The sequence below is a fragment of the Cajanus cajan genome, chromosome 8 (assembly GCF_000230855.2).
Source record: "Cajanus cajan strain Asha chromosome 8, NIPB_CcT2T_4, whole genome shotgun sequence".
NCBI lineage: Eukaryota > Viridiplantae > Streptophyta > Magnoliopsida > Fabales > Fabaceae > Cajanus > Cajanus cajan.
In genome coordinates this window covers 2,681,669-2,709,352 of record NC_138524.1, presented here as the reverse complement: position 1 = coordinate 2,709,352, position 27,684 = coordinate 2,681,669, and the positions used below count along the sequence as shown (strand labels likewise).

The following is a 27,684-nucleotide window of genomic DNA, read 5'->3' as shown; positions in this document are numbered from 1 at the left end:
CTATTAATGATGTTAATTTTATGACTATTATGTTAATTTATAATTAATTTAAAATTTTGAATTTTGTTAATAATTTTTTTTTAATTTTTGGTGGGCTGGCCCGTATAACCCACCAACCCGTGGTGGGCCGGGCCGGGCCGGGCCAAATTTTTTTTGAAAAAATTACAAGTGGGCCGGGTTGGGTTGGCTCGTTTTTAAAGTGGGTCAAGGTGGGCCGGCCCACATGGGCCGGGTTGGCCCGTTTTGACAGCTCTATCCCTTACATCCCTACTAGTTAAATTATTCGCTAATCAATGTAGTTTGACAAGCATGTACATCTTTTTTAATGTCTTTCTTATGTAAAAAGAAAAAAAGAAAAAGAAAACAGGAAGAAAATATCTATATAAGTGAACATGCCACATGGTTAGTGGTAAGACATACACCACGTCCTTTTCCTTAGGGATGGCAAAACAGGCCTGCCCGGCCCGTTTTGGCCCGGCCCGCCATTGGCCCTCCAAAAATGGGGCGGGCCGGATCGGGCCAACCCGCTAATGTAAAACGGGCTGGAGATGCTGGCCCGCCCCGCCTAAGGGTGGGCTGGCGGGCCAGCCTGCTTACAAAAATAAAAAATAAAAAAAATGGAAAAAAAATATTTTATGGTCAAATAAAAAAAAATTGCTACAAATAAATAAATATAATCATATGAAATTAAAAATGCATACATATTGTACTTAATATATGTTCAACAAAAACAAATTACAAACTTAAAACAAAATCAAATAGAAATTAATCCATTTACACCAAAATCAAAACCAAATTATTTATAAACTAAATTTTTTGATAGTCCACAAAACAAGTTTAAATACAATTAGTTAACTTTAAATTTTTATTTTAAGAATATTAGAAGCTCTCTTGAAACAAGTTATCTCTACTTTTTTTCTTAATCATCTTCATCCTCATCTTCTACATCAAAATAAAAAACATAAAAATAATTAAATTAAAAAAAATATATGCGGGCCGGCGGGTTGTGGCGGGCCGGCCCGCTATTTGGCCCGGTGAGTTGGCGGGCTTGGCGAGGTGGGCTTGGCGGGTTGGCGGGTTGAAATGATTGGCCCGGCCCGCGGACCATGGCCCACTTTGCCATCCCTACTTTTCCTTAATATGATAGTGCCACAATTCAACAATTTTAAAAGCTCAACTATGTTTCCATACCGTTTTGTGAAATAATTAATCAATCACATGAATGACATGAAAATTTATTTGTGCAATAATATTATAGCCACAAATTATGGCATCAGCTTTGCAAATCATTTTCGATTATTAATTAACTAATATACATGATATCATCAACCATGTAACATCCTAAAATTTTTAAAAATATTAAAAGCATATTTTAGTTAATTAACTAGATTTTATAATTACATTAAAAAATTAAATCATTGTGAATGTTTTTATTAATTAAAAAAAACCTATGAAATTATTTTTATATTAATTATTATAAATATAAATATATTTTATTTGTTTTTAACATATTTTGATTAACTATTACAACTTTAATTATATTAAAGGTTTTATAGATAAGAATATTTTTACATAAGAAAAATAAAGATTTTAAAATTATATTATTTGAAAATATAACAAAATTTTATACACTACTTGTAAATTGTGCAATTTATATTAAGGAAGCATTAAGTATTCATTCTTAACTTGAAAAATTAGGTAACAATTGCATTAATCTTAGTTTGATACAAAAATAATATCGAACAATTGAACAAATAATACTAACATATTGGTTTAGGTGACTGATTCCACTTAAAACAAGATTTGAATTTTGTACATGAAAAATTATCTGATTGAGAAAGTGAACCCACTTAAGGTTAGTAATAAATTTCTCTCACGAAGACCATATCAAAACAGTTGACGAATACATCATAACATCATGATTTAAAAAATTCTTAATAGTTAAATCTTTATTCACGCGTTATCGAATTTGCAAAAAAAAAAAAAATAGTTAAATCAATTTGTATGTCGTTATAATTTTGTCAATGTTTTTAATTGAGTCTCTATAATTAAAAATACTTTAGAAAGATCCTTATAATTTAAAAATATTGCAAAATAAGTCTTTCACACACTAATATTGAATTTTTTATATTATATAGGTGGAATATCATGACATCACACTTACCTTTTAATACCATATTATTTTTATTTGTTTCAAAAACTTCTAATTAAATTCCTAGTTTTAAAATGTTAAATACACCAAAATTATAATTAATTTCAAAATTAGATTTAAATTATATATCAATTATAATCTCTTTGATAATTTTTAATTGAAATCTATTAAAAAAACTAAGGAAAAAGATTAAAAACAAGACTTTTATCCGCATAATTTAAATTTTCACTTAATTAAGTTTATGAAATACACAAAATACATTACTATTTTATTAAACTAAAGATTAAATACATGTATATATATATAAATATATTTGTTAAGTTCTTATAATTTTATTTGTGCAATACACATGTTAAATGCTTATTATATATAACAAATATTTTAAAAATTATGTGTATCAATAATTACTATGTTTGATGATATAAGTTATATTAGGGTTTTAGACTGTGTAATGCCCATGCTAAATATTTATTATATATAACTAAAACTTATAAAAAAAAATTATATATACAACTAAATAATATTTTTTACATATAAATCATATTTAAATTGTATGTATAAAAATATTTTTAAACATAGAAATTAAATTTTATAATTATGATAAATAATTTATATTGTAGCACAATATTATTTTTATGTTTTGATAAATTATATTAAAATTTAGTTTGTAAATACTTATAATAAATAAAAATTACAATTAGATAAGAGGTAAAAAGAACCACTAAAGTCTCTCTCGTCAAAAAAAAGCCCCTAACAAAAGGATATGATGGGAGATAGAGGTTTGTGCTAAATATATAAAAGTTGATTTGAAATATGAATTAGTACATATTTTTAAAATTTAGATTTATGATAAATAATGTATATTGTAGCAAAAATTATTTTTAGTTATTGATAATTTGTTTTAAAAAATTAAAAATAAAATTGTAAATAATTATGATAAATAAAATTTGAATTAGATACGAAGTTGAAAGAACTCCTAAAATTTCCTTCGTCAAAGGAAAACTCTTAATTAAAACGCTCTCGGACGATATAGGCGTCTATGTTTTATATACAGAGTGTTGATTTAATTCATAAAAAATTATGATAAAAAAATATAAATTAGATATGGAGTTAAAAAACTTCCTAAAGATGTTTTCGTGCAAGATAATTGTTCATGCATAGTATATTGGGATTGATTTAAAAATATTAAAATTTAATTCATAAATAATTATAATAAATAGAAACAAAACCTTTCATGAGTCTCGTTAGTAAAAAGTCCCTAAAAACTTTCTTGTACCAGACAATTGTTCGCATTCAATATATAGGGGTTCATATTAGTTATATAAAAATTATTTGTATAACAATTACAATATAGTTTTCTTTCAAATTCCTTTTCTTTTACATGTATTTTTATTTTTTTATCTTTAAAAATAATTAAATTTAAAATATTATAACATTAAAAAAAAGTGAAAATCATTATTTATTTTCAAATTTAGAAGGGGGTTTTTTCCATTTCTTTTCGTGAATTCAATTTAAAGAATATCCCTTTGTTTACTTAAATAAACTATGAAAAGTTGAGAACACCTTAATTCTTAGACATCATGTTTATGTTCTCAATTTTCTTAATCTCAAAGCCACATTTTTTATACTACTTTATTTATATAGTTTAACATGTTATTATTTTCAACAAAAGATATAATTAAAATCAAATATGAGAATTGTCATTTTTTGGTTGATATTTCTATGAACAAAATTGGGGAATCTCAAAAACATGTATAGTAAATGTTGACAAATATTTGATTTGAAAGTAATTACATTACTAATTATTCAAGGGTGTTTTACACCACAAACTCCGACCATCTTCGATCATTACAATAAAATTTTACTTCAATCACTTCTTTTATTTTACTTTTATAAAATAATCATTCATAAAACTTAATTCTTTTTACAATGACAATAATAATAATATTCTGAACCGTGTTTTCCACATATGCCAGATTGATACCCTTCTCCAAGACAACATTGATTGCAAAAATAATTACTTAGGCATTTTACTCCATCACACTGTGATGCAAGCGGCGACATGTCACTGAGTACAGTTGAATATCCTACATTGAAAGTTCCTTGCTTTTGTTATTTAAAATTTTAACAAAGTTTATATGAAATTTGGACAATTGTTTTGCCCTTTGTTTTGAAACAACATTCCATAAAATAATATCAAATAAATGTCTCGTGAGAATTATATGTAATAATAATATATATAAAAAATTGCAAAAGTTAAACATTTAAAAAATTACCTAAACTTAGAACAAATGCAACGCATAAAATTCCCAAGATAAAAGGTTGATCAAAGCGAAAAGTCATTTCAAAAGTTTTGTGTTTTTAATTTGTGATCTTTTCTTGTGAGTTGTATAGTTTATTCTTTAAAGGATATATATATATATATATATATATATATATATATATATTGAAAGTTATGATTTTTCCTTTTCACTAAACAACTATGTATTATTATTGTTATTTACAACAAAAACTGTTTTCAAAAGGTTATTTTTTTTTGAAATGATGACATGTTTATAAGTTATTGGAATGATATTAAATAAAAATAAAATTATAAAATATTCACATTTATAAAAAAAATTCAATTGATTTTAATAGTGTTATATATTTTTTTTAGTGTTTTGGTTTCTAAATGTTATAAAACATACATTTAAAAAAGTGGGTTTAATTTTTGTATTAATTAAGGATATAAAACTTTCATATTTCTACATTACTCATAAATTGTGCGGTTTATATTAGGAAGCATTGAGGATTCACCGTTAACTTGAAAATTATGTTACAATTGTATCAATTTTAATGTGCTACAAAAATAACATCAAACAATTCAACAATTAATACTGACATGTGAATTTAGGTGACTAATTTCTTTTAAAACAAGGTTTGAATTTTGTAGATGAAAGGCTATATGATTAGGATAGAAAATCCACTTAGGGTTGATAACAAGTTTCACTCACGAAGATCGGTTATGAAAACAATTGATGAATGCTTCATAATATCATGATTATAAAAAAAAAATCAATAGTTATATCTTTGATCACACATTATTGAATTCACAAATTTTTTTATAGTTAAATCAATTTGTAAGTCCTTATAGTGGTTTCAATGTTTTTAATTGAGTCCCTATAAATAAAAAATTACTTTATAAAAATCTTTATAATTTAAAAACATTGCAATAAGTCTTTCACACACTAATATCGAATTTTTTGTATTATATTGGTGGAATATCGTCACATCACATTTACCTTTTAATATCGTATTATTTTCATTTATTTCAAAAACTTCTAATTAAATTTCAAGTTTTAATATGTTAAATACACAAAAAATTATAATTAATTTCATATTTAGATTTAAATTATATATCAGTTTATAATCGATCTTCGTGAGCGAAACTTGTTATCAACTCTAAGTGGATTTCAATTTTTGTTTTTATAACCAATCTTCGTGAGCGAAATTTGTTATCAACTCTAAGTGGATTTCCTATCCCAATCATATAATCTTTCATCTACAAAATTCAAATCTTGTTTTAATTAAGAGGAATCAGTCACCTAAATCGACATGTCAATATTAATTGTTGAATTGTTCGATGTTATTTTTGTAGTACATTAAAATTGATACAATTGTAACTTAATTTTCAAGTTAACAGTGAATGCTCAATGCTTCCTAATATAAACCGCATAATTTATGAGTAATGTAGAAATATGAATGTTTTATATCTTTAATTAATACAAAAATTAAACCCACTTTTTTAAATGTATGTTTTATAACATTTAGAAACCAAAACACACAAAAAATATATAACACTATTAAAATCAATTGAATTTTTTTTTATAAATGTGAATATTTTATAATTTTATTTTTATTTAATATCATTCCAATAACTTATAAACCTGTCATCATTTCAAAAAAAATAACCTTTTGAAAACCGTTTTTGTTGTAAATAACAATAATAATACATAGTTGTTTAGTGAAAAGGAAAAATCATAACTTTCAATACATGTATATATATATATATATATATATATATATATATATATATATATATATATATATATATACTTTAAAGAATGAACTATACAAGTCACAAGAAAAGATCACAAATTGAAAACACAAAACTTTTGAAATGATTTTTCGCTTTGATCAACCTTTTATCTTGGGAATTTTATGCGTTGCATTTGTTCTAAGTTTAGGTAATTTGTTAAATGTTTAACTTTTGCAATTTTTTATATATATTATATTACATATAATTCTCATGAGACATTTATTTGATATTATTTTATGGAATGTTGTTTCAAAATAAAGGGCAAAACAATTGTCCAAATTTCATATAAATTTTATGTTAAAATTTCAAATAACAAAAGCAAGGAACTTTCAATGTAGGATATTCAACCGTACTCAGTGACGTGTCGCCGCTTGCATCACAGTGTGATGGAGTAAAATGTCTAAGTAATTATTTTTGCAATCAATGTTGCCTTGGAGAAGGGTATCAATCTGGTATATGTGGAAAACAAGGTTCAGAATATTACTATTATTGTCATTGTAAAAAGAATTAAGTTTTATGAATGATTATTTTATAAAAGTACAATAAAAGAAGTGATTGAAGTAAAGTTCTATTGTAATGATCGGAGATGGTCGGAGTTTGTGGTGTAAAACACCCTTGAATAATTAGTAATGTAATTCCTTTCAAATCAAATATTTGTAAACATTTATTATACATGTTTTTTAGATTCCCCAAATTTTTTCATAGAAATATCAACCAAAAAATGAATATTCTCATATTTGATTTCATATCTTTTGTTGAAAATAATAACATGTTAAACTATATAAATAAAGTAGTATAAAACATGTGGCTTTGAGATTAAGAAAATTGAGAATATAAACATGATGTCTAAGAATTAAGGCGTTCTCAACTTTTCACAGTTTATTTAAGAAAAAAAAAAGGATATTCTTTAAATAGAATTCACGAAAAGAAATGAAAAAAAAACTTCTAAATTTGAAAAGAAATAATGATTTTCACCTTTTTTATGTTATAATTTATTAAATTTAATTATTTTTAAAGATTAAAAAAAATACATGTAAAAAATAGGAATTTGAGAGAAAACTATATTGTAATAGTTATATAAATAATTTTTATATAACTAATAACAACCCCTATATATTGAATGGGAACAATTGTCTGGTAGAAGAAAGTTTTTAGGGACTTTTTACTAACCAGATGCGTGAAAGGTTTTGTTTCTATTTTTTATAATTATATATGAATTAAATTTTAATATTTTTAAATCAATCCCAATATACTATGCATGAACAATTATGTTGCACGAAAACATCTTAAGAAATTTTGTTTAACTCCATATCTAATTTAGATTTTTTATCATAATTTTTAATGAATTAAATCAACCCTCTGTATATGAAACATAGACGCCTATATTGTCATAGAGCGTTTTAATTAGGAGTTTTCCTTTTGACAAGGGAAATTTTAGGAGTTCTTTCAACTTTGTATCTAATTCAAATTTTATTTATCATAATTATTTATAAATTTAATTTTAATTTTTTTTAAAATAAATTATCAATAACTAAAAATAATTATTGCTACAATATACATTATTTATAATAAATCTAAATTTTAAAAATATGTACTAATTCATATTTCAAATCAACTTTTATATATTTAGCACAAGTCTCTATCTCGCATCGTAACATTTTGTTAGGGACTCCTTTTTGACAAGAGAGACTTTAGTGGTTTTTTTACCTCTTATCTAATTGTGATTTTTATTTATTATAAGTATTTACAAACTAAATTTTAATATTTTTAATATAATTTATCAATACATAAAAATAATATTGTGCTACAATATAAATTATTTATCATAATTATAAAATTTAATTTCTTTGTTTAAAAATATTTTTCTACATACATTTTAAATATGTTTTATATGTAAAAAATATTATTTAGTTGTATATATAATTTTTTTATAAATTTAAGTTATATATAATAAATATTTAGCATGGGCATTACACAGTCTAAAACCCTAATATAACTTATATCATCAAATCATGATCATTGGACATTTGGTGCATTTTTGGGACTCCATAAGTTGTGACACCAGTTAATAGGGAAATAAGCGGATTGGATTGGATCGGGTTTGAATAAACCCGTTATTTGATCAGTTCAAAATTTAACGGATTGGGTCCAATCCAACCCAATCACAAATAGGTTGGATTAGGTTAATCGGGTCAGTATAATTATATATATATATATATATATATATATATATTTGTAAAAATTTAAATATTTTAAAATAGATGTAAATCATTTAATACATTATTGCAAATTCTGTGTTATCAACTTATAAAGCAAATAATGATGCAAATTAAATTCTAAAATAAATTTATTATTTTGTTACATTATTATCAACTCAAAATATTAACATTAATTAATTTAAAATAAATATACTATATTGTTACGATGCTATCAACCTAAAATACAAAACTTATTACTAAGTAAGATTAACATTGAGTATTATCCTAAATAAATGATCATTCAAACATTGTTATTGTTATTATTATTATTATTATTATTATTATTATTATATGACCTGGTTGGGTTGGGTCGGGTCAATAACGGGTTGAAAATACAAAACTTGTTTATCGGACCTGTACAATATCAGGTTTTAATCATATTGGGTTGGGTCTAACCTAAACACTGAAAAAATTTAATCAAAACTCATTGGATTGGTCTGAGTTAGTTCAAGTTCTTGGATTACCTGGACTTGCTTACACCCTACTAGTTAAATTATTCGCTAACCAATGTAGTTTGGCAAGCATTCACATTTTTTTTAATGCCTTTTTTTATGTGAAAAAAAAAAAAAAACAAGAAGTAAATATCTACTTAGGTTCACATGCCACATGCCAGATGCCACAATTCAACAATTTTGAAAGCTCAACTATGTTTCCATGCTATTTGTGAAATAATTCATCCTCCACTCATCGCATCTTTTTCCTTTTTTTCTCTAACATGCCAGATGCCACATTTGTTTTTACGTTAATTTCATGCTGTTTGTAAATACAATATTAATAATGTTACTATTGATTTTATTCACATGTCAGAATTAGAATTTCATTTTAGTAATATATGCAAATTTTGAATTGTGATTAGAAAAACATAAATAATACCTATGATACCTCATTAAGTTTTGTCCTATAATTAACACATTAATATTAATATCTCTACTGAAACTGTGCTAGAGATATTTTAGGTAAGTTTTTCATATGTTCTTTTAATTTTTGGAGCATGTGGGTAGGTTAAAGTTGGGCCCGAAGGAGATGGATATAAAGAGTTAATGCTTGCAATGCATTAATAACTTATACTGTAGAGTGATTCTTCAGTTTCACATAAATATCACGTGCAGAGAAAAAGGTTGTGCTTGTTTGCTTGGCTTAGTCCAACACTTTCCATTTCAGTGGAAACAGTTTATAATCCGAGATGCTAATATGCATCACTCTCATTAATGGCATCATATGCAGCATTGAGTTGAGGCCGGTCCCTACTAACCTAACTTCTGAAGGTGCCTATATATATGTGAAAGAGAGGAAAGAATAAATGACTTCTGAAGTCACGAGAGATCACAGATCGAAAAAAAAGAAGTTTTGAAATGGCTTTTCACGTCGATCAATCTTTTCTTTTGAGAATTTTATGTGTTGCACTTGTTATAAGTTCAGGTAATTTATTAAAAATTTAACTTCTGCAATTCTTTTTTTTTCTTCATTGCATACAATTCTCATGAGACATTTATTTGATATTATTTTTTGGCATGTTTTTTCAAAACAAAGGGTAAAACATTTGTTCAAATTTTATATAAATTTTATGTTGAAATTTCAAATAACAAAAACAAGAAATTTTCTTTGTAGGACATTTAACCGTATTCAGCGACGTGTCGCCGCCTGTATCACAGTGTGATGAAGTAAAATGTCTAAGTAATGATTTATGCAATCAATGTTGCAAGGGAGAAGGGTATCAATTTGGCATATGTGGAAAGCAAGGTTCACAATATTACTATTATTGTCATTGTAAATAAAATTAAGATTTACAAATGGTTATTTTATGAAAGTAAAATAAAAGAAGGGTTTGAACTAAGGTTTTATTATAATGATCAGAGATGGTAGGAGTTTGTGGTGTAAAACATTCTTGAATAATTAGTAATGTAATTACTTTCAAATCAAATATTCGTCTATATTTGTTGTACATGTTTTTAAGATTCCCAAATTCGTTCAGAGAAATATTAGTCAAAAAATGACAATTCTCATATTTAATTTCATATCTTTCGACGATGATAATAACATGTTGAGCTATATAAATAAACTAGTATAAAAAAGGTGACTCGGAGATTAACAAAAAATTGAGAACATAAACATGATGTTTAACAATTAAGGCGTTCTCAACTTTTTACCGTTTAATAGACTTCAGAAAAAGAAGGAAAAAAAACACATCTTCTAAATTGGGAAGAAATAATTATTTTCACCTTTTTTTTATGTTATAATTTCTTAAATTTTAATTATTTTTAAAGTAAAAAAATACATGTAAAAGAAAAGAAATTTGAATAAAAACTATATTGTAATTAATATACAAATACTTTTTATATAATTAATATCAACCCATATATATTAAATGCAAATAATTATCTACTACGAAAATTTTTTTAGAGACTTTTTACTAACAAGACTCGTGTGGAAGAGTTTTGTTTCTATGACAACAGGTTTTTAGGGATTATTATAACTTATATAATTCAATTTTTACTTATTATAATTATTTATGAATTTATACATAAGAAACATTGAATTTTCTTATAGTATCACAAGTTAAAAGTGGGTAGTGTTGAACGTGACATGTATATGTAATTCCAAATTCTTCTTTGAATTTGTTTGTTCTATAATTAATGCATGTGATCCCTTCCTGTTGTGACCAAGACCAAGGGCACAAACCTTTTTGGTGTCCCTCTCTGAGTGCTCCTTCTCCGGCGAAGAGAATACGATTCTTTTTTATTAAAAAAAAAATGTGCGTACCATGTACCATCAACTCTTACTTTTTTTTCGGAGCGAAGAGAATATGATAGTAATAATTAAACATGGCATGTACCATAGTAATAATTGCACATAGTACATAATATAAATAAACTCTTATAAATAAAAATTCACTTTTTTTCTTTCTATTTTTCCAGCAAATTTTAAAAAAATTCATTAATATAAATTAGGAATTATTAGTCAAACTTATATTCGATTAATATTTCTTTTTCATCATATGTATTTACTTTATTTACCACGTTAAAATTAAAATTGTTGAATTGTGGCACTATCATGTTAAATTAAAAGCTCAACTATGTTTCCATACTGTTTGTTTGTGAAATAATTAATCAATCACATGAGTAACACGAAAATTTATTTGTGCAATATTATTATAGCCACAAATTATGGCATCAGCTTTGCAAATCATTTCCGATTATTAATTAACTAATATACATGATATCATCAGCCATGTAACATTCTAAAATTTTTAAAATTATTAAAAGAATATTTTAATTAATTAAATAGATTATATAATTACATTAAAAAAATTAAATTATTGTGAATGTTTTTATTAATTAAAAAAAGATCTATGAAATTATTTTTTATATTAATTATTAGAAATATAAATATATTTTATTTGTTTTTAACATATTTTGATTAAATATTACAACTTTAATTATTTTAAAGGTTTTATAGATAAGAATATTTTTACATAAGGAAAATAAAGATTTTAAAATTATATTATTTTTAAATATAACATAAAATTTTATACATTACTTGTAAATTGTGCGATTTATACTACGCAAGCATTTTTTAACTTGAAAATTAGGTAACAATTGCATTTAATCTTAAATTTCTCTCACGAAGACCAATTATCAAAATAATTGATGAATACATCATAATATCATAGTTATAGAAAAAAAAATTCAGTAGTTAAATCTTTATTCACACGTTATTAAATTTTAATATTAACATTTGTTTTTACGTTGATTCCATGCTGTTTTCACATTCTTTTTTTTTTGTTGGTAATTTGGGCCTAGATTTGATGCAATTTTTGGTGAAAACCAACCCAAAGGCTTGGTGCAAGGTAATTACTTTTTGCACAACTAATTTTTTCTACATACATATCTTATCTCTCTAATTTTTTTTTTAAATACTTTTAATCTTACACTCAATAATTAAATTTTCAAAGTCTAATTATTTTCTGGGATTATAATTTTGGAAACCTATTTGTATATTTCTTAAATTATAATTTCAAAAATTTACTTCTTACTCTCATTTTTGAAAATAAAATTTGAGATATCTATTTGTATATAATTATGAAAATATAATTTCAAAACATAGTTCTTAATGTATTTCTTTTATGAATATTCTAAAACTATGTTTCTTAGAATATACAATTAGACTTCTAAAAGATTTTTTTCGATATCATTTCATGTCACCAGAACATTCTGAAAATTAATGTATCAAACAAAAAAAGAATTTATTGCAAGAAGCAAATACCAAGATCAATGCAAGGTATACCAAAGAAAGCAAGAGAAGTACATAAGAGTATGTTTGGCAATGTATATTAGGTATTATAAATTAATTTAATTAAAACTAAAGTATTTAATATGTGAGCTTATGTTAATTGTTTCTAATTTATTATAATAAGCTACATCAACTGTTTATAAAAATATTTTAACTAATAAGATACTATTTTTTCTCATTAATTTATTAAAAATTTATTTATGTTTCAAATAACTAAATATGTATTTTTTTAATATTATTTTATATTTAACTGTTAACATTATTAAAAATATTTAATTCAATCAATTAATCGGCCTTTTAAACTCCCCCAACTTATAATTTATAGACTTTTAGTAATTTTATAAACTAACTTTTTCAAAAACATTTTAAATAAACTTTTAGAAGAAAGTTTTTTCAATATAAATATTAAATATACTTTTAGAAGTTTCATTCCAATATATCAATATATATATATATATATATATATATATATATATATATATATATATATATATATATATAAGGAGAGTTCAAACGACACCGGTATAACTTTTACTAAGTGTTACACTGCTCAATAACTTTATATTAAATGTGAATTTTGTAAATACAACCGTTAGATTGAAAGTTCATATCTCTTAGATCATATATATCAAATTTTGTTAAAATTAAACAACAACTTAAATGTAATCAAAGTGTTCATATTTTAGTATATTTTGAAGTGTATATATTACGTCAATTTTGTTTTATGAGAATGAAGTATCAAATCATCTTAGATTAATATAAAATTTGATATATATATATATATATATATATATATATATATATATATATATATATATATGATCTAAGAGATATGAACTTTCGATCTAACGGTTGAATTTTCAAAATTCACATTTAATATAAAGTTATTGAGCGGTGTAACACTTAGTAAAAGTTACACCGGTGTCGTTTGAACCCTCCTCATATATATATATATATATATATATATATATATATATATATATATATATATATATATATATATATATATATATATATAACCTAGGGATTAATGTATTAATAAGAGAGTAATTTTTTTTAGAAAGTAACTCCTTTTTACTAATTATAGAATTACTTTTTTTAAGTGTTTGTTTAGAAACACTTATTTTTTTAAGTCAGTTGAAGGAGGTGACACACTCATATTTCACATAATATACACATATTTTATAAACACTGCTCAGGTTGTGGTGGATACTCTTAACTTTACATTTTGCATGCACCATTTCATTATTTTACAACCATAATTTAATTTTTAGTTTCTGCTCTTAAAGGGTTTTTGGGTTCTAATTTGCTGATCACTACTATGGTAAAGTTTCTCTCCATGTTCTGTTTTATTCTGTAATTTTTGTTGATTTTCCTTTTTGTTTGTGATCAATTTTGTCTTGTAATGTTGTTGTTACTGTGTGTGACTGTTGTTGCATTTTGTTAATCGTCACTGATCTTGTTCACTTATCTTATTTCTATGGTAGATTTGTTTTTGTGGCCACTTCATTCTAGAAACCACCTTTGCTTGTGGTTTTCTCATCAACCTTTTTTTTTTCAATGCAAAAACCTTGCTCATGTTTGACAATAACAAAAAAAAGAGAGGATTTTTGGAGCTTGTATGCACTATGTCCTGTTAATTTCTGTTAATTTTTGAATCCCTTCAACAATAGGATTCTGGACAGTCTCCACCGGTCTGTGTTAACCAGCACCAGTGTTAAAATCATGTACTTAAGAAAAGAAGAATTTCCATAATTTTGTAGTCATGACTTTAGTAGAAGAATTTCGCTTTTGTCAGCAGGCTTGAATCTGTAACCTGAAATTGTGCAAAATAAAAAATAAACATTAATAAATGTAATCTTTAGAAGGTACAAAATATTTTGATTAGATGAGAAATGATCACTCAATTAGTTAAATATTACACAATTTAGCTGATAAAAATGTATTTAGTTAAGAAAAATATGAAAAGGTTTATGAGTTTCATGTTTCTAGAACAACAAAAAAAAAAGTTGTCACAATTCAACTCTTATTTTGACATTTTGCTAACATCAGAGTTTCCCATCTCTTAATGGGCCGGATGCAATATTTTGCTTCATATTTAATATTGTCTTGCCTCTGTTCTACTATGCTCTTCTTTTTTCTTTTTCTTTTTTTAATCTTTTGAGAATGATTCCCTTATAAGAAATGAACTAATGGTATATATATAAAGAAAAAATTTAAGATAATAAAAAAAGAAAAAAAAATGTGATCACTAATGTAATGAGAAAGAAATATATGAGAAAAAAATGTGGTAAAATGAGAAATGGAAGATAACTAGATAGATATCTTTATGTCTTGTTTTCCATGAACTCCCTGTTAAAAGTACCTTATACATTAGCAATTCCCTTAATATGTTTCTATCACATAAATAAAAAGTAAAACCCCTAGCTAATGTTATTTTCTTACATTATAGTTAATGTATCAATCTTTTATAGCAATCACATAGATATATAAGAAAAATAAAAAAAAAATTATAATCCCTTATGTAAGAAAACTTTAAATGTACAGTAAAGTACTTGAAGTAATGTTTTGATGTCAACTTAAATTCTGTCAAATTATTGTTAGTCATTTGCCAACATGTGTTTTTGTTAAAATTTCCATTTTATCTAGAAGATTATGGTAAAACTTGAGACGCATGCCAAGTTAAATTGATTAGTATGAAACAATATTAGTTTTGACAATTTTCACCATAAATATATACATACTTATATTTTTATCTGGCCTTCAAAAATGAGTTAGAGTCCAAGAAGCACGAAGTAAATTATTGTTACAGGCAATGAAGCCACCGTTCCAAGGATAACCCTGCAAATTGGGAGAAATGTCTTTAGAGTTTTTGTTGGTTTATTATATTCACAAGGCAAAAAAAAAACTTTTTTTAATAGCTATAACTTTTAAAAAAAAAACTTTTTTTAAGAAAGGTTTAAATATATCAGTTGTGGATTTTGTTGTCTTGAAATTTTTGTTGAAATAATATTTTTTATTTTTTTAGGAGAAATATAAGGAGCGTCTAATTGAAGTCAAGCAACAAGCTACACAGGATGACACAGAGGGCTACGCTTCTACTTGTATTAGTGATAATGAAGTTTATTTGCAGGTGGTTAAAAAGAATACGAAGGGGAACTTGTATGGGCTTGTTGGATTGACCGATGATTTCATTCGCTCAACACTTCCACAATCTTCTATGTCACAACCATCACCAGTCACTGTAGGGGTGATAGAAGAAATGAAAAATAGGATAACTAAATTAAATGTTGAGCTTGCTGCAAAGGAAGCAAAGGAAAAAGCATTGGAAGAACATATACGACAACATGATGAGCAGATGCAGTATATGTAATACCTTATTTTTTTTTTTTTAATTATTATTATTATTTATTATTAAAATGGCATTTTCGTGAATTTTATAAAGGTATAGGGGTATTATTGTAATTATTGATGGCATTTTCGCAATTTTCAAAAAGTTTGAAGGGTGTTTTGGTAACTTGGAACGGGCCGTTCCAAAAGCAAAACGGGACGTTCCAAGCTTTAAAATTTAACTAAAAATCTTGAGTGAGAACGGGCTCAGAACGGCCGTTCCGACAAGGAGAACGGGCCGTTCTGATTGTGAAACGGGCCGTTCTAAAGGGAGAACAGGCCGTTTTCAAAAGGAGTACGGGCCGTTCTGCTAGAAATTGGGAACGGGCCGTTCCGTATTTGGAACGGGCCGTTCCAGTTCAAAAATTTGCGTAGCTTTTTCGAGCCCAGAACAGGCGTTCCGCTTTTTGGAACGGCCGTACCGGGTAGAGGAGCCAGAATTGCTATAAATAGGGGCTTGGGGAGTTACGAAAATTCATTGAAACGGGCCGTTCTAAAGGGAGAACAGGCCGTTTCAAAAGGAGTACGGGCCGTTCTGCTAGAAATTGGGAACGGGCCGTTCCGTATTTGGAACGGGCCGTTCCAGTTCAAAAATTTGCGTAGCTTTTTCGAGCCCAGAACGGGCGTTCCGCTTTTTGGAACGGCCGTACCGGGTAGAGGAGCCAGAATTGCTATAAATAGGGGCTTGGGGAGTTACGAAAATTCATACCTTGGGAAGAGAAAATCCTTAGAGAAAGAGGGAGGAAAGGAAAGGAGGAGAAAGAGGAAGAGGAATCCGGTAGAGGTGGTTCTGTCAGAATAAAGAAAAGAGGAGAAAGAGGAGGAGGTTCTGCTCAAATTTCGGTTCAGGATTATCCAAGTAAGGGAAGTTAGTTTTTGAAATTATTAATTGTTTGATGATTAATAATAAATGAATATTTTTGAACTGTGTCAAATTTTGTTGTTGAGTCGAGCTGAATTATATGTTGATTTTTAACAGTATTGTGATGTCTGCTGTGCTGAAATTGTTGTGGTGATTTGTTGTGCTATTGATTTTGTGTGGCTTAGTTACTGTTTACTAAAGAAGTTGTTATCTTTGTAGAAGATGACTAGGACAAATGAGCAGATAGCCCGTGCCCTCGAGATGTTGGCCATGGCTATGCAACAACAAAATACCTATTTTGCTAGGATGGAGGTTGAGAGAGCTGCAGTTAGTGCAGCAAGACCTGCAGGGTCACAGGAGAGCCGGGATCTTGCTGAGTTTCGAAAGTGTAACCCTCCGCAGTTTACTGGAGATGGGGATTCAGAGGTAGCTGACCGCTGGATCCGTGAATTAGAGAAGATCTTTACCGTACTGGGATGTCCTCCAGAGAGGAGGTTAGCATATGCTGTGTACATGCTTGTGGGAGAGGCTGAGCATTGGTGGAGAGGCACCTATCAGATGCTTATTGCTAGAGGAGTTACCGTTGATTGGGAGTGTTTCAGGACAGTGTTCATGGAGAAATACTTTCCTGACAGTGTAAGGCACGCCAAGGAGGTTGAATTTATGCGACTGCATCAGGGTGGGATGACAGTTTCTGAGTATGCGATAAAATTCGAGCACCTGGCCCGTTTTTATTCGCAGGTTATGCCTGAGGCTTGGAAATGCAGGAAATTTGCAGATGGATTGAGATATGAGCTGAAGAGGATGGTGGTGCCTATGGCCATCACGGAGTTCCCAGCCTTAGTGGAGAAGGCGAAGGTGGTTGAGCAGTTGGAAGGTGGCAACCGTACTGTAAGGACTATTGGGGGACCATATGGGTCCAAGAAGGGTGAGAGTCAGAGGAAACCATATGACAGGCCCCAACCACAGCGAGGGGGTTCTGTTTATAGGCAATCTTTCAGTGCTGCTAGTGGAGATAGACAGAGTGGAGGTGCCACTCTGAGATGTTTCAGGTGTGCTGGGCCCCACTTTATCAGGGACTGTCCGCACACGGAGAACCGTTGCTTCAGATGTCATCAGATGGGCCACGAATCGGCAAATTGTCCTACGGGGGATAGACCAGAGAGGAGCACTCAGAGGAGTAATGTACAGAGGGCTGATACTCAGAGGAGTGGTGCACAGAGAGCTGATACACAGAGGGGTGACAGACCTACTACTGCTGGTAGGGTATTTGCTTTGACGGGTGCTGAGGCTTCGACTTCTTCTGATCTTGTAAAGGGGAAGGGCAAGGCCGCTGGTAAGGATGTGATGATTCTATTTGACTCTGGTGCTACGCATTCATTTATATCATATGCATGTGCTGCTTTGTTGGGTGTGCCTGTGTGTGAATTGGGGTTGAGACTACTTGTGTCGACGCCCGCTTCTACTTCTGTGATTGCTTCTGAATTGTGCGTGGGTTGTCCAGTTGTGGTGGATGAGAAGAAGTACAAGGTGAACTTGATTTGTTTACCTTTGGTGGATATTGACATAATCTTAGGGATGGATTGGTTGTCCGCCAATCGCATCCTTATAGACTGTGCCAATAGGCGGTTAATCTTCCCTCAAGAGGAGGATGAGCTGTTGATCTCAGCTGTTCAAGCTGAGTCCTTGCTGAGGGATGGGGCAGAGTGCTGTCTTCTGCTTGCTACCACGAGTGTGGAGACCGAGAGGATCTTAGCTGGTATCGATGTGGTGAAGGAGTATGCCGAGGTGTTCCCTGACGAGGTGCCTGGGTTGCCTCCTGTTAGGGAGATGGAGTTCAGCATTGACCTGGTTCCAAGTGCGGGACCAGTGTCAGTAGCTCCCTATAGGATGGCTCCTGCTGAGCTGGCTGAGCTGAAAGATCAGTTGGAGGACTTATTGGAAAAGCAGTTGGTGCGACCGAGTGTTTCGCCGTGGGGTGCTCCTGTGTTGTTGGTAAAGAAGAAGGATGGGGGTAGTCGACTGTGTGTTGATTACAGGCAGCTGAACAAATTGACCATTAAGAACAAATATCCACTTCCCCGGATAGATGACTTAATGGATCAATTGAGGGGCGCGACGGTGTTTTCTAAGATTGACTTGAGGTCAGGATATCACCAGATTAGGGTGAAGGAGGGTGACATACCGAAGACTGCTTTCAGGACTAGGTATGGTCACTATGAATATGTTGTGATGCCGTTCGGTGTGACCAACGCCCCCGCTGTGTTCATGGACTACATGAACAGGATCTTCCGGCCGTTCTTGGATAAATTCGTGGTAGTGTTTATTGATGATATCTTAGTTTATTCAAGGACCCCGGAGGAACATGGAGAGCACTTGAGGACAGTGTTGGAGATTTTGAAAGCGAAGCAATTGTATGCTAAGCTTTCAAAATGTGAGTTCTGGTTGGATGAGGTGAAGTTCTTGGGCCACGTGATTTCAGCTAAGGGGATTGCTGTTGATCCGGCTAAGGTGGAGTCGGTATTGCAGTGGGAACGCCCGAGGACTGTCACGGATATACGGAGCTTTGTGGGCTTAGCGGGTTACTATCGGAGGTTCATTGAAGGGTTCTCTAGAATAGTAGCGCCTCTGACCCAGTTGACGAGGAAGGAGCAGCCGTTTATTTGGACAGATGCCTGTGAACGGAGCTTTGAGGAGTTGAAGAGAAGGTTGACTACTTCTCCTGTGTTGGTGTTACCGAATTCTGGTGAGCCTTTTGATGTGTACTGTGATGCTTCTCATCAGGGTCTGGGGTGTGTGTTGATGCAAAACGGGGAAGTGGTGGCGTATGCTTCAAGGCAACTGAAGACTCATGAGAGGAACTATCCCACTCATGATCTGGAGTTAGCAGCTGTGGTGTTTGCCTTAAAGACTTAGAGGCATTACTTGTATGGAGCTCGATTCAGTGTCTTCAGTGATCACAAAAGTCTGAAGTATCTGTTTGATCAGAAGGAGCTGAACATGAGACAGAGGCGGTGGATGGAGTTTCTGAAGGATTTTGATTTTCAGTTGATGTATCATCCAGGCAAGGCCAATGTGGTGGCAGATGCGCTGAGTAGGAAATCCATCCACATGACAAGTATGATGATTAGAGAGCTGGAGTTGGTTGAGAAGTTCAGAGATTTGAATCTCTGTGTGGAGTTAGCTCAGGATCACATTAGTTGTGGGGCAGTTACCATAACTAATGAGTTCTTGAGGCAAGTTGGACTTAAGCAATTGCAAGACATCTCTCTCTTCATACCAGACCACCAGAAAGTCTTCTTGAGGTCTTGGTACATCTTAGTCATACCTGGATGTATGCTAAGTTTGCTCTTGTGACCTTCCTCTAGCACAACTCTCCTTAGCTCAGCATCCTGAGGTAGGCAAATCCTGCCTCTGAACCTTAAGATCCCATCCTCTCCCCTGAACCTTAAGATCCCATCCTCTCCCAGCTCAAAGCCTACAGCTTTATCGGTACCCAACATCCCAAGAAGCTTCACCAGTTCGGTGTCTTGCAACTGCTTAAGTCCAACTTGCCTCAAGAACTCATTAGTTATGGTAGTATGCTGATTATACCCACTTGAGGTAGTGTTGTTGCTGCTGTTATAGCCGCTATGTCGGTGCTGTTAGCCACTAGAGTGGTGCTGTTGTTGCCGCTAAGTCGGTGTTGTTATAGCCACTAGAGTGGTGCTGTTGTTGCCGCTAAGTCGGTGTTGTTATAGCCACTAGAGTGGTGTTGTTGTTGCCGCTAAGTCGGTGCCGTTATAGCCACTAGAGTGGTGCTGTTGCTGCTACTAAGCAGTGTTGATATAACCGCATTACGGTGCTGATGTTGTTGAGCAATATAAGCTGTGCAGATGTGTTGATAATTATAACGATGAATTTATTTACATTGCTAATCCTTTACTAGTATGTTTTGATTTTTAAAGAATACTAGCTTACCCTTGCATGTTTTCCATGTGGTTGGAACTGCGATGATCATACTATGTATGGGAGCAGAGCAGAAATAGGTGGGCGTCTTGGGATGAGTCTCCGGCGGACTTTGGAGCTAATTTGCTTGTGTGGATATTTTGCTTGTAGCTACTTGGGATGAGTTCCCAATTCATACCTTGGGAAGAGAAAATCCTTAGAGAAAGAGGGAGGAAAGGAAAGGAGGAGAAAGAGGAAGAGGAATCCGGTAGAGGTGGTTCTGTCAGAATAAAGAAAAGAGGAGAAAGAGGAGGAGGTTTTGCTCAAATTTCGGTTCAGGATTATCCAAGTAAGGGAAGTTAGTTTTTGAAATTATTAATTGTTTGATGATTAATAATAAATGAATATTTTTGAACTGTGTCAAATTTTGTTGTTGAGTCGAGCTGAATTATATGTTGATTTTTAACAGTATTGTACTATATAATGCTGAGCTGTATGCTGATTATACCCACTTGAGGTAGTGTTGTTGCTGCTGTTATAGCCGCTATGTCGGTGCTGTTAGCCACTAGAGTGGTGCTGTTGTTGCCGCTAAGTCGGTGTTGTTATAGCCACTAGAGTGGTGCTGTTGTTGCCGCTAAGTCGGTGCTGTTAGCCACTAGAGTGGTGCTGTTGTTGCCGCTAAGTCGGTGTTGTTATAGCCACTAGAGTGGTGCTGTTGTTGCCGCTATGTCGGTGCTGTTAGCCACTAGAGTGGTGCTGTTGTTGCCGCTAAGTCGGTGTTGTTATAGCCACTAGAGTGGTGCTGTTGTTGCCGCTAAGTCGGTGTTGTTATAGCCACTAGAGTGGTGTTGTTGTTGCCGCTAAGTCGGTGCCGTTATAGCCACTAGAGTGGTGCTGTTGCTGCTACTAAGCAGTGTTGATATAACCGCATTACGGTGCTGATGTTGTTGAGCAATATAAGCTGTGCAGATGTGTTGATAATTATAACGATGAATTTATTTACATTGCTAATCCTTTACTAGTATGTTTTGATTTTTAAAGAATACTAGCTTACCCTTGCATGTTTTCCATGTGGTTGGAACTGCGATGATCATACTATGTATGGGAGCAGAGCAGAAATAGGTGGGCGTCTTGGGATGAGTCTCCGGCGGACTTTGGAGCTAATTTGCTTGTGTGGATATTTTGCTTGTAGCTACTTGGGATGAGTTCCCAATTCATACCTTGGGAAGAGAAAATCCTTAGAGAAAGAGGGAGGAAAGGAAAGGAGGAGAAAGAGGAAGAGGAATCCGGTAGAGGTGGTTCTGTCAGAATAAAGAAAAGAGGAGAAAGAGGAGGAGGTTTTGCTCAAATTTCGGTTCAGGATTATCCAAGTAAGGGAAGTTAGTTTTTGAAATTATTAATTGTTTGATGATTAATAATAAATGAATATTTTTGAACTGTGTCAAATTTTGTTGTTGAGTCGAGCTGAATTATATGTTGATTTTTAACAGTATTGTACTATATAATGCTGAGCTGTATGCTGATTATACCCACTTGAGGTAGTGTTGTTGCTGCTGTTATAGCCGCTATGTCGGTGCTGTTAGCCACTAGAGTGGTGCTGTTGTTGCCGCTAAGTCGGTGTTGTTATAGCCACTAGAGTGGTGCTGTTGTTGCCGCTAAGTCGGTGCTGTTAGCCACTAGAGTGGTGCTGTTGTTGCCGCTAAGTCGGTGTTGTTATAGCCACTAGAGTGGTGCTGTTGTTGCCGCTATGTCGGTGCTGTTAGCCACTAGAGTGGTGCTGTTGTTGCCGCTAAGTCGGTGTTGTTATAGCCACTAGAGTGGTGCTGTTGTTGCCGCTAAGTCGGTGTTGTTATAGCCACTAGAGTGGTGTTGTTGTTGCCGCTAAGTCGGTGCCGTTATAGCCACTAGAGTGGTGCTGTTGCTGCTACTAAGCAGTGTTGATATAACCGCATTACGGTGCTGATGTTGTTGAACAATATAAGCTGTGCAGATGTGTTGATAATTATAACGATGAATTTATTTACATTGCTAATCCTTTACTAGTATGTTTTGATTTTTAAAGAATACTAGCTTACCCTTGCATGTTTTCCATGTGGTTGGAACTGCGATGATCATACTATGTATGGGAGCAGAGCAGAAATAGGTGGGCGTCTTGGGATGAGTCTCCGGCGGACTTTGGAGCTAATTTGCTTGTGTGGTTATTTTGCTTTAAAATTAATACCGTTCCAAGCTTTAAAATTTAACTAAAAATCTTGAGTGAGAATGGGCTCAGAACGGCCGTTCCGACAAGGAGAACGGGCCGTTCTGATTGTGAAACGGGCCGTTCTAAAGGGAGAACAGGCCGTTTCAAAAGGAGTACGGGCCGTTCTGCTAGAAATTGGGAACGGGCCGTTCCGTATTTGGAACGGGCCGTTCCAGTTCAAAAATTTGCGTAGCTTTTTCGAGCCCAGAACGGGCGTTCCAATTTTTGGAACGGCCGTACCGGGTAGAGGAGCCAGAATTGCTATAAATAGGGGCTTGGGGAGTTACGAAAATTCATACCTTGGGAAGAGAAAATCCTTAGAGAAAGAGGGAGGAAAGGAAAGGAGGAGAAAGAGGAAGAGGAATCCGGTAGAGGTGGTTCTGTCAGAATAAAGAAAAGAGGAGAAAGAGGAGGAGGTTCTGCTCAAATTTCGGTTCAGGATTATCCAAGTAAGGGAAGTTAGTTTTTGAAATTATTAATTGTTTGATGATTAATAATAAATGAATATTTTTGAACTGTGTCAAATTTTGTTGTTGAGTCGAGCTGAATTATATGTTGATTTTTAACAGTATTGTACTATATAATGCTGAGCTGTATGCTGATTATACCCACTTGAGGTAGTGTTGTTGCTGCTGTTATAGCCGCTATGTCGGTGCTGTTAGCCACTAGAGTGGTGCTGTTGTTGCCGCTAAGTCGGTGTTGTTATAGCCACTAGAGTGGTGCTGTTGTTGCCGCTAAGTCGGTGTTGTTATAGCCACTAGAGTGGTGTTGTTGTTGCCGCTAAGTCGGTGCCGTTATAGCCACTAGAGTGGTGCTGTTGCTGCTACTAAGCAGTGTTGATATAACCGCATTACGGTGCTGATGTTGTTGAGCAATATAAGCTGTGCAGATGTGTTGATAATTATAACGATGAATTTATTTACATTGCTAATCCTTTACTAGTATGTTTTGATTTTTAAAGAATACTAGCTTACCCTTGCATGTTTTCCATGTGGTTGGAACTGCGATGATCATACTATGTATGGGAGCAGAGCAGAAATAGGTGGGCGTCTTGGGATGAGTCTCCGGCGGACTTTGGAGCTAATTTGCTTGTGTGGATATTTTGCTTGTAGCTACTTGGGATAGTAGCATTTGGTTGTAATTTTCCTTGGTACACTTTAACTCTAGTCAGACTGGAATCTTGTATATTTATATATTCTAGATCCTATATTTATACTTGTTCTATCTGTCTGGTGTTTTAGTGTGCTATACCGTGTGTAGTGACCAGCCGGGTCGTTACAGTATATACTACGCCATCTCAACATTGACCCTTTAAGGCCAACCCCTCCTCCACCGAGTACTACCCTAGATGATCCTGACCATGGTGTTGATGATGCTCTTGATGAGATAGCAGAAGACCCTTAATTAAGCTTCTTTATTTTACTTGTTTCAAGATATTTTATTGTATTTCACTATTACTTTGTTGAAATTTAAACGTTTTATGTTATTATTGTGTTTTTAGCATACCATATTGACATACTTATATTTTATTTAGTTTTCACTATAATATAAATTTACATCGATGAGATTATGTCTTTTAGTATGTTCTAGTTTATTATTATAAATTGTGTAATAAATATATTGTTAATTTTATATTCGTTAACAGGTATAAATTTATAATTTAAAAAGAATTTAAAAATACTGGTTAGCATTAGCGACCGAAATAGCGACCAAGATGATTTGTAGCTACTTAAAGTGGCTAGCGACCGAAATAGCGACCAAAAGAATTCGTAGCTAATTCAAGTTTTTAGCGACCGAAATAATGCATAGTTATTTCAAGATTTAGCGACCGAAATAGCGACCAAAAGAATTCGTAGCTAATTCAAGTTTTTAGCAACCGAAATAGCGACAAAAAATAATTCATAGCTAATTCAAGTTTTTAGCGACCGAAATAATTCGTAGCTAATTCAAGTTTTTAGCGATTTAAATAACGACCAAAATAATCTGTAGCTATTTCAAGATTTAGCGACCGAATTTATTCATATCTATTTCAGGTTTTTGCGACTGATTTAGAGACTGATTTTTAAAATCTTTTTTTAAATAAATAAAAAAATTTAGCGACGAAAATTGCAACCAAAAAATTCAGTCGCAAAATTGGTCTCGAGAAGTTAGGAGACCAATATTTTAGCGACGGATATGAATGGATAGCGACCTAAATAGCGACCGATTTTGGTGATCGCTAAAACTTGATTTTTTTGTAGTGAATGATTTTCACCTTTTTTTATGTTATAATTTCTTAATTTTAATTATTTTTAAAGTAAAAAAAATACGTGTAAAAGAAAAGGAATTTGAGTAAAAACTATATTGTAATTAATATACAAATAATTTTTATATAATTAATATCAACCCATATATATTGAATGCAAATAATTGTCTACTACGAGAAAGTTTTTAGGGGCTTTTTACCGACAAGACTCATGAAAGGGTTTTGTTTCTATGATAACAGGTTTTTAGGGATTATTATAACTTATGTAATTCAATTTTATTTATTATAATTATTTATGAATTAAATCAAACCCTATATATACATAACGGATGTCTACATTGTCAGAGAGCGTTTTAATTAGGAATTTTCCTTTGACGAAGGAATTTTAGGAGTTCTTTTAATTTCGTATCTAATTCAATATTTATTTATCATAATTATTAATGATTTAAATTTTAGTATTTTTAAAATAAATTATCAATAAATAAAAATATTTTTCTTACAGTATACTATATTTATCATAAATCAATTTTTAAAAATATGTATTAATTTATATTTAAAATAATCCTTATATATTAAATACAAACTTCTATCTCGCACTATAATGTTTTGTTAGGGGCTCCTCTTTGACGACAGAGACTTTAGGATTTTTTTATACTTTTTATCTAATTCAGTTTTTAATTATTATAAATATTTAGAAATTAAATTTTAATGTTTTTAAAATAATTTATCAATAAATAAAAATAATATTTGGCTACAATATAAATTATTTATCACAATGACTAAATTTGTATCCTTGGGGACTAGGTAGATTGATTGATTCTCAATTAATTTAGAAAGAAAAAACTTATATATATATATATATATATATATATATATATATATATATATAATATTCACACATGTTCAACATTTGATTCATTAAATTTAGTTAAAATTGATAAAATTTAAAATGAGTGACAAATATGCAAATAAGTATCGGAGAAATTCATATATATATATGAGATGCTTGGGACTGGATTTCACCTTCTACACCTTTTTGTAATCTTAATAAGCACATATGTTAATTCCTCTCCTGCAATATTATCTAGAAAACATTTTCCAATTGAGTTCTAAATCAAAGTTTCAAATACGAGTGATCAAAATGTAAAGGCATTGAGAACAAAAATGAATCACTAAAAAGTAGAAGAAATCATAACATATAAAATCAAGAGTTACATTAAGGTGCAACAGATTACATCCAATCCCAAAAAGAAAAGATTAGCTACTCATTTCCATGAGCCAACCAACAAAAGAAGAAAAAAAGAATCTAGTAAAAATTGTCGCCATTCTAATTCCGAAATTTCAAAATCACCACCAAAATCTTCAACTTGGATGGTCTTTGAGGCTAGAGAGAGAGAATGATGGGTGAGGTGTGTTGATGTCCAAAAAGTTCCCCTGTCTTATTCTTTTCACCCTTTTAAATGTTATGATTTGTAATAAAGGATTATTTACTGTCATAAATTGGCTTAAGTCATTTCTAAATGACCCAAGCCTTTTTTAAATACTTCACCATGAAGAGTAAAATGGCTTAGGTTTTCTGAAATGGCTTAAGCCTTTTTTTGGCAGATTGTAATCTTAAATTTTTTCTGAAATGACTTAAGCCCTTTTGATTTGGCTTAAGCCTTGTTGAGTTAATAGAGATTAACATATTTTCTTCCATGAATCTTTTCGAACTTTAATTCTTTTCTTTATCTTGATTTCTCTTCTCTTAACCTACAAAGCAAAACCACCATAATTAACCAAAAATTACTATAATTTGATTGGATTGAATTTCTATAATATAATTTACATATTTGTATATAATATTCACATCCTTGGGCAATTTATAACGGGAAAAAATGAAAGCATGCCATTTTACACAATAATATTCATGAAATTCAAGTAAAAATGACAACTAATAGGTTAGCAATTTTATATAAATACGTTAGTAAGGTTAGTGTTGCCTTACAAACACTAAGGGATGGGAGAACCAGAGACTGTTGGAGACAACTTTGGAGATCTCATGAAAGAACTAATATCCTTAAGATCTAAACATGGCAAAAATCAAAACAAACACGTTCAGATCATTCTCATAATTGCGGAAATTAAAAGACCAACCTCCAGCCATTGTTGTTCGCTTGTTCCTTCAGGTTTCTGAACCTTTGCTCTCAATACGCGATGGTGTAGTATACTGAAGAGGAGAGTAGGCTCAGGGACCCAAA

General features: G+C 31.1%; 1 protein-coding gene and 1 long non-coding RNA gene across 2 annotated transcripts; both read left to right on the top strand.

The window, feature by feature from the left end:
* Positions 1-8,427: 8,427 nt before the first annotated feature.
* Positions 8,428-10,430, top strand: LOC145950932 (uncharacterized). Its single transcript, XR_014428760.1, has 2 exons — positions 8,428-9,907; positions 10,097-10,430. It is a non-coding gene; the product is annotated as an uncharacterized LOC145950932 (long non-coding RNA).
* Positions 10,431-12,190: 1,760 nt separating this feature from the next.
* Positions 12,191-20,449, top strand: LOC109798977 (uncharacterized). The gene is made up of 3 exons (XM_083062328.1): positions 12,191-12,335; positions 15,807-17,027; positions 17,250-20,449. Exon 3 carries the CDS (start codon positions 17,253-17,255, stop codon positions 19,944-19,946), a length of 2,694 nt encoding a protein of 897 aa, XP_082918454.1. The 5' UTR covers positions 12,191-12,335; positions 15,807-17,027; positions 17,250-17,252; the 3' UTR covers positions 19,947-20,449.
* Positions 20,450-27,684: the final 7,235 nt, after the last annotated feature.

Bases quoted from the DNA above. Each gene is read 5' to 3' on its own strand.
- LOC109798977 (XM_083062328.1), top strand. From the start codon at position 17,253: ATGACTAGGACAAATGAGCAGATAGCCCGTGCCCTCGAGATGTTGGCC.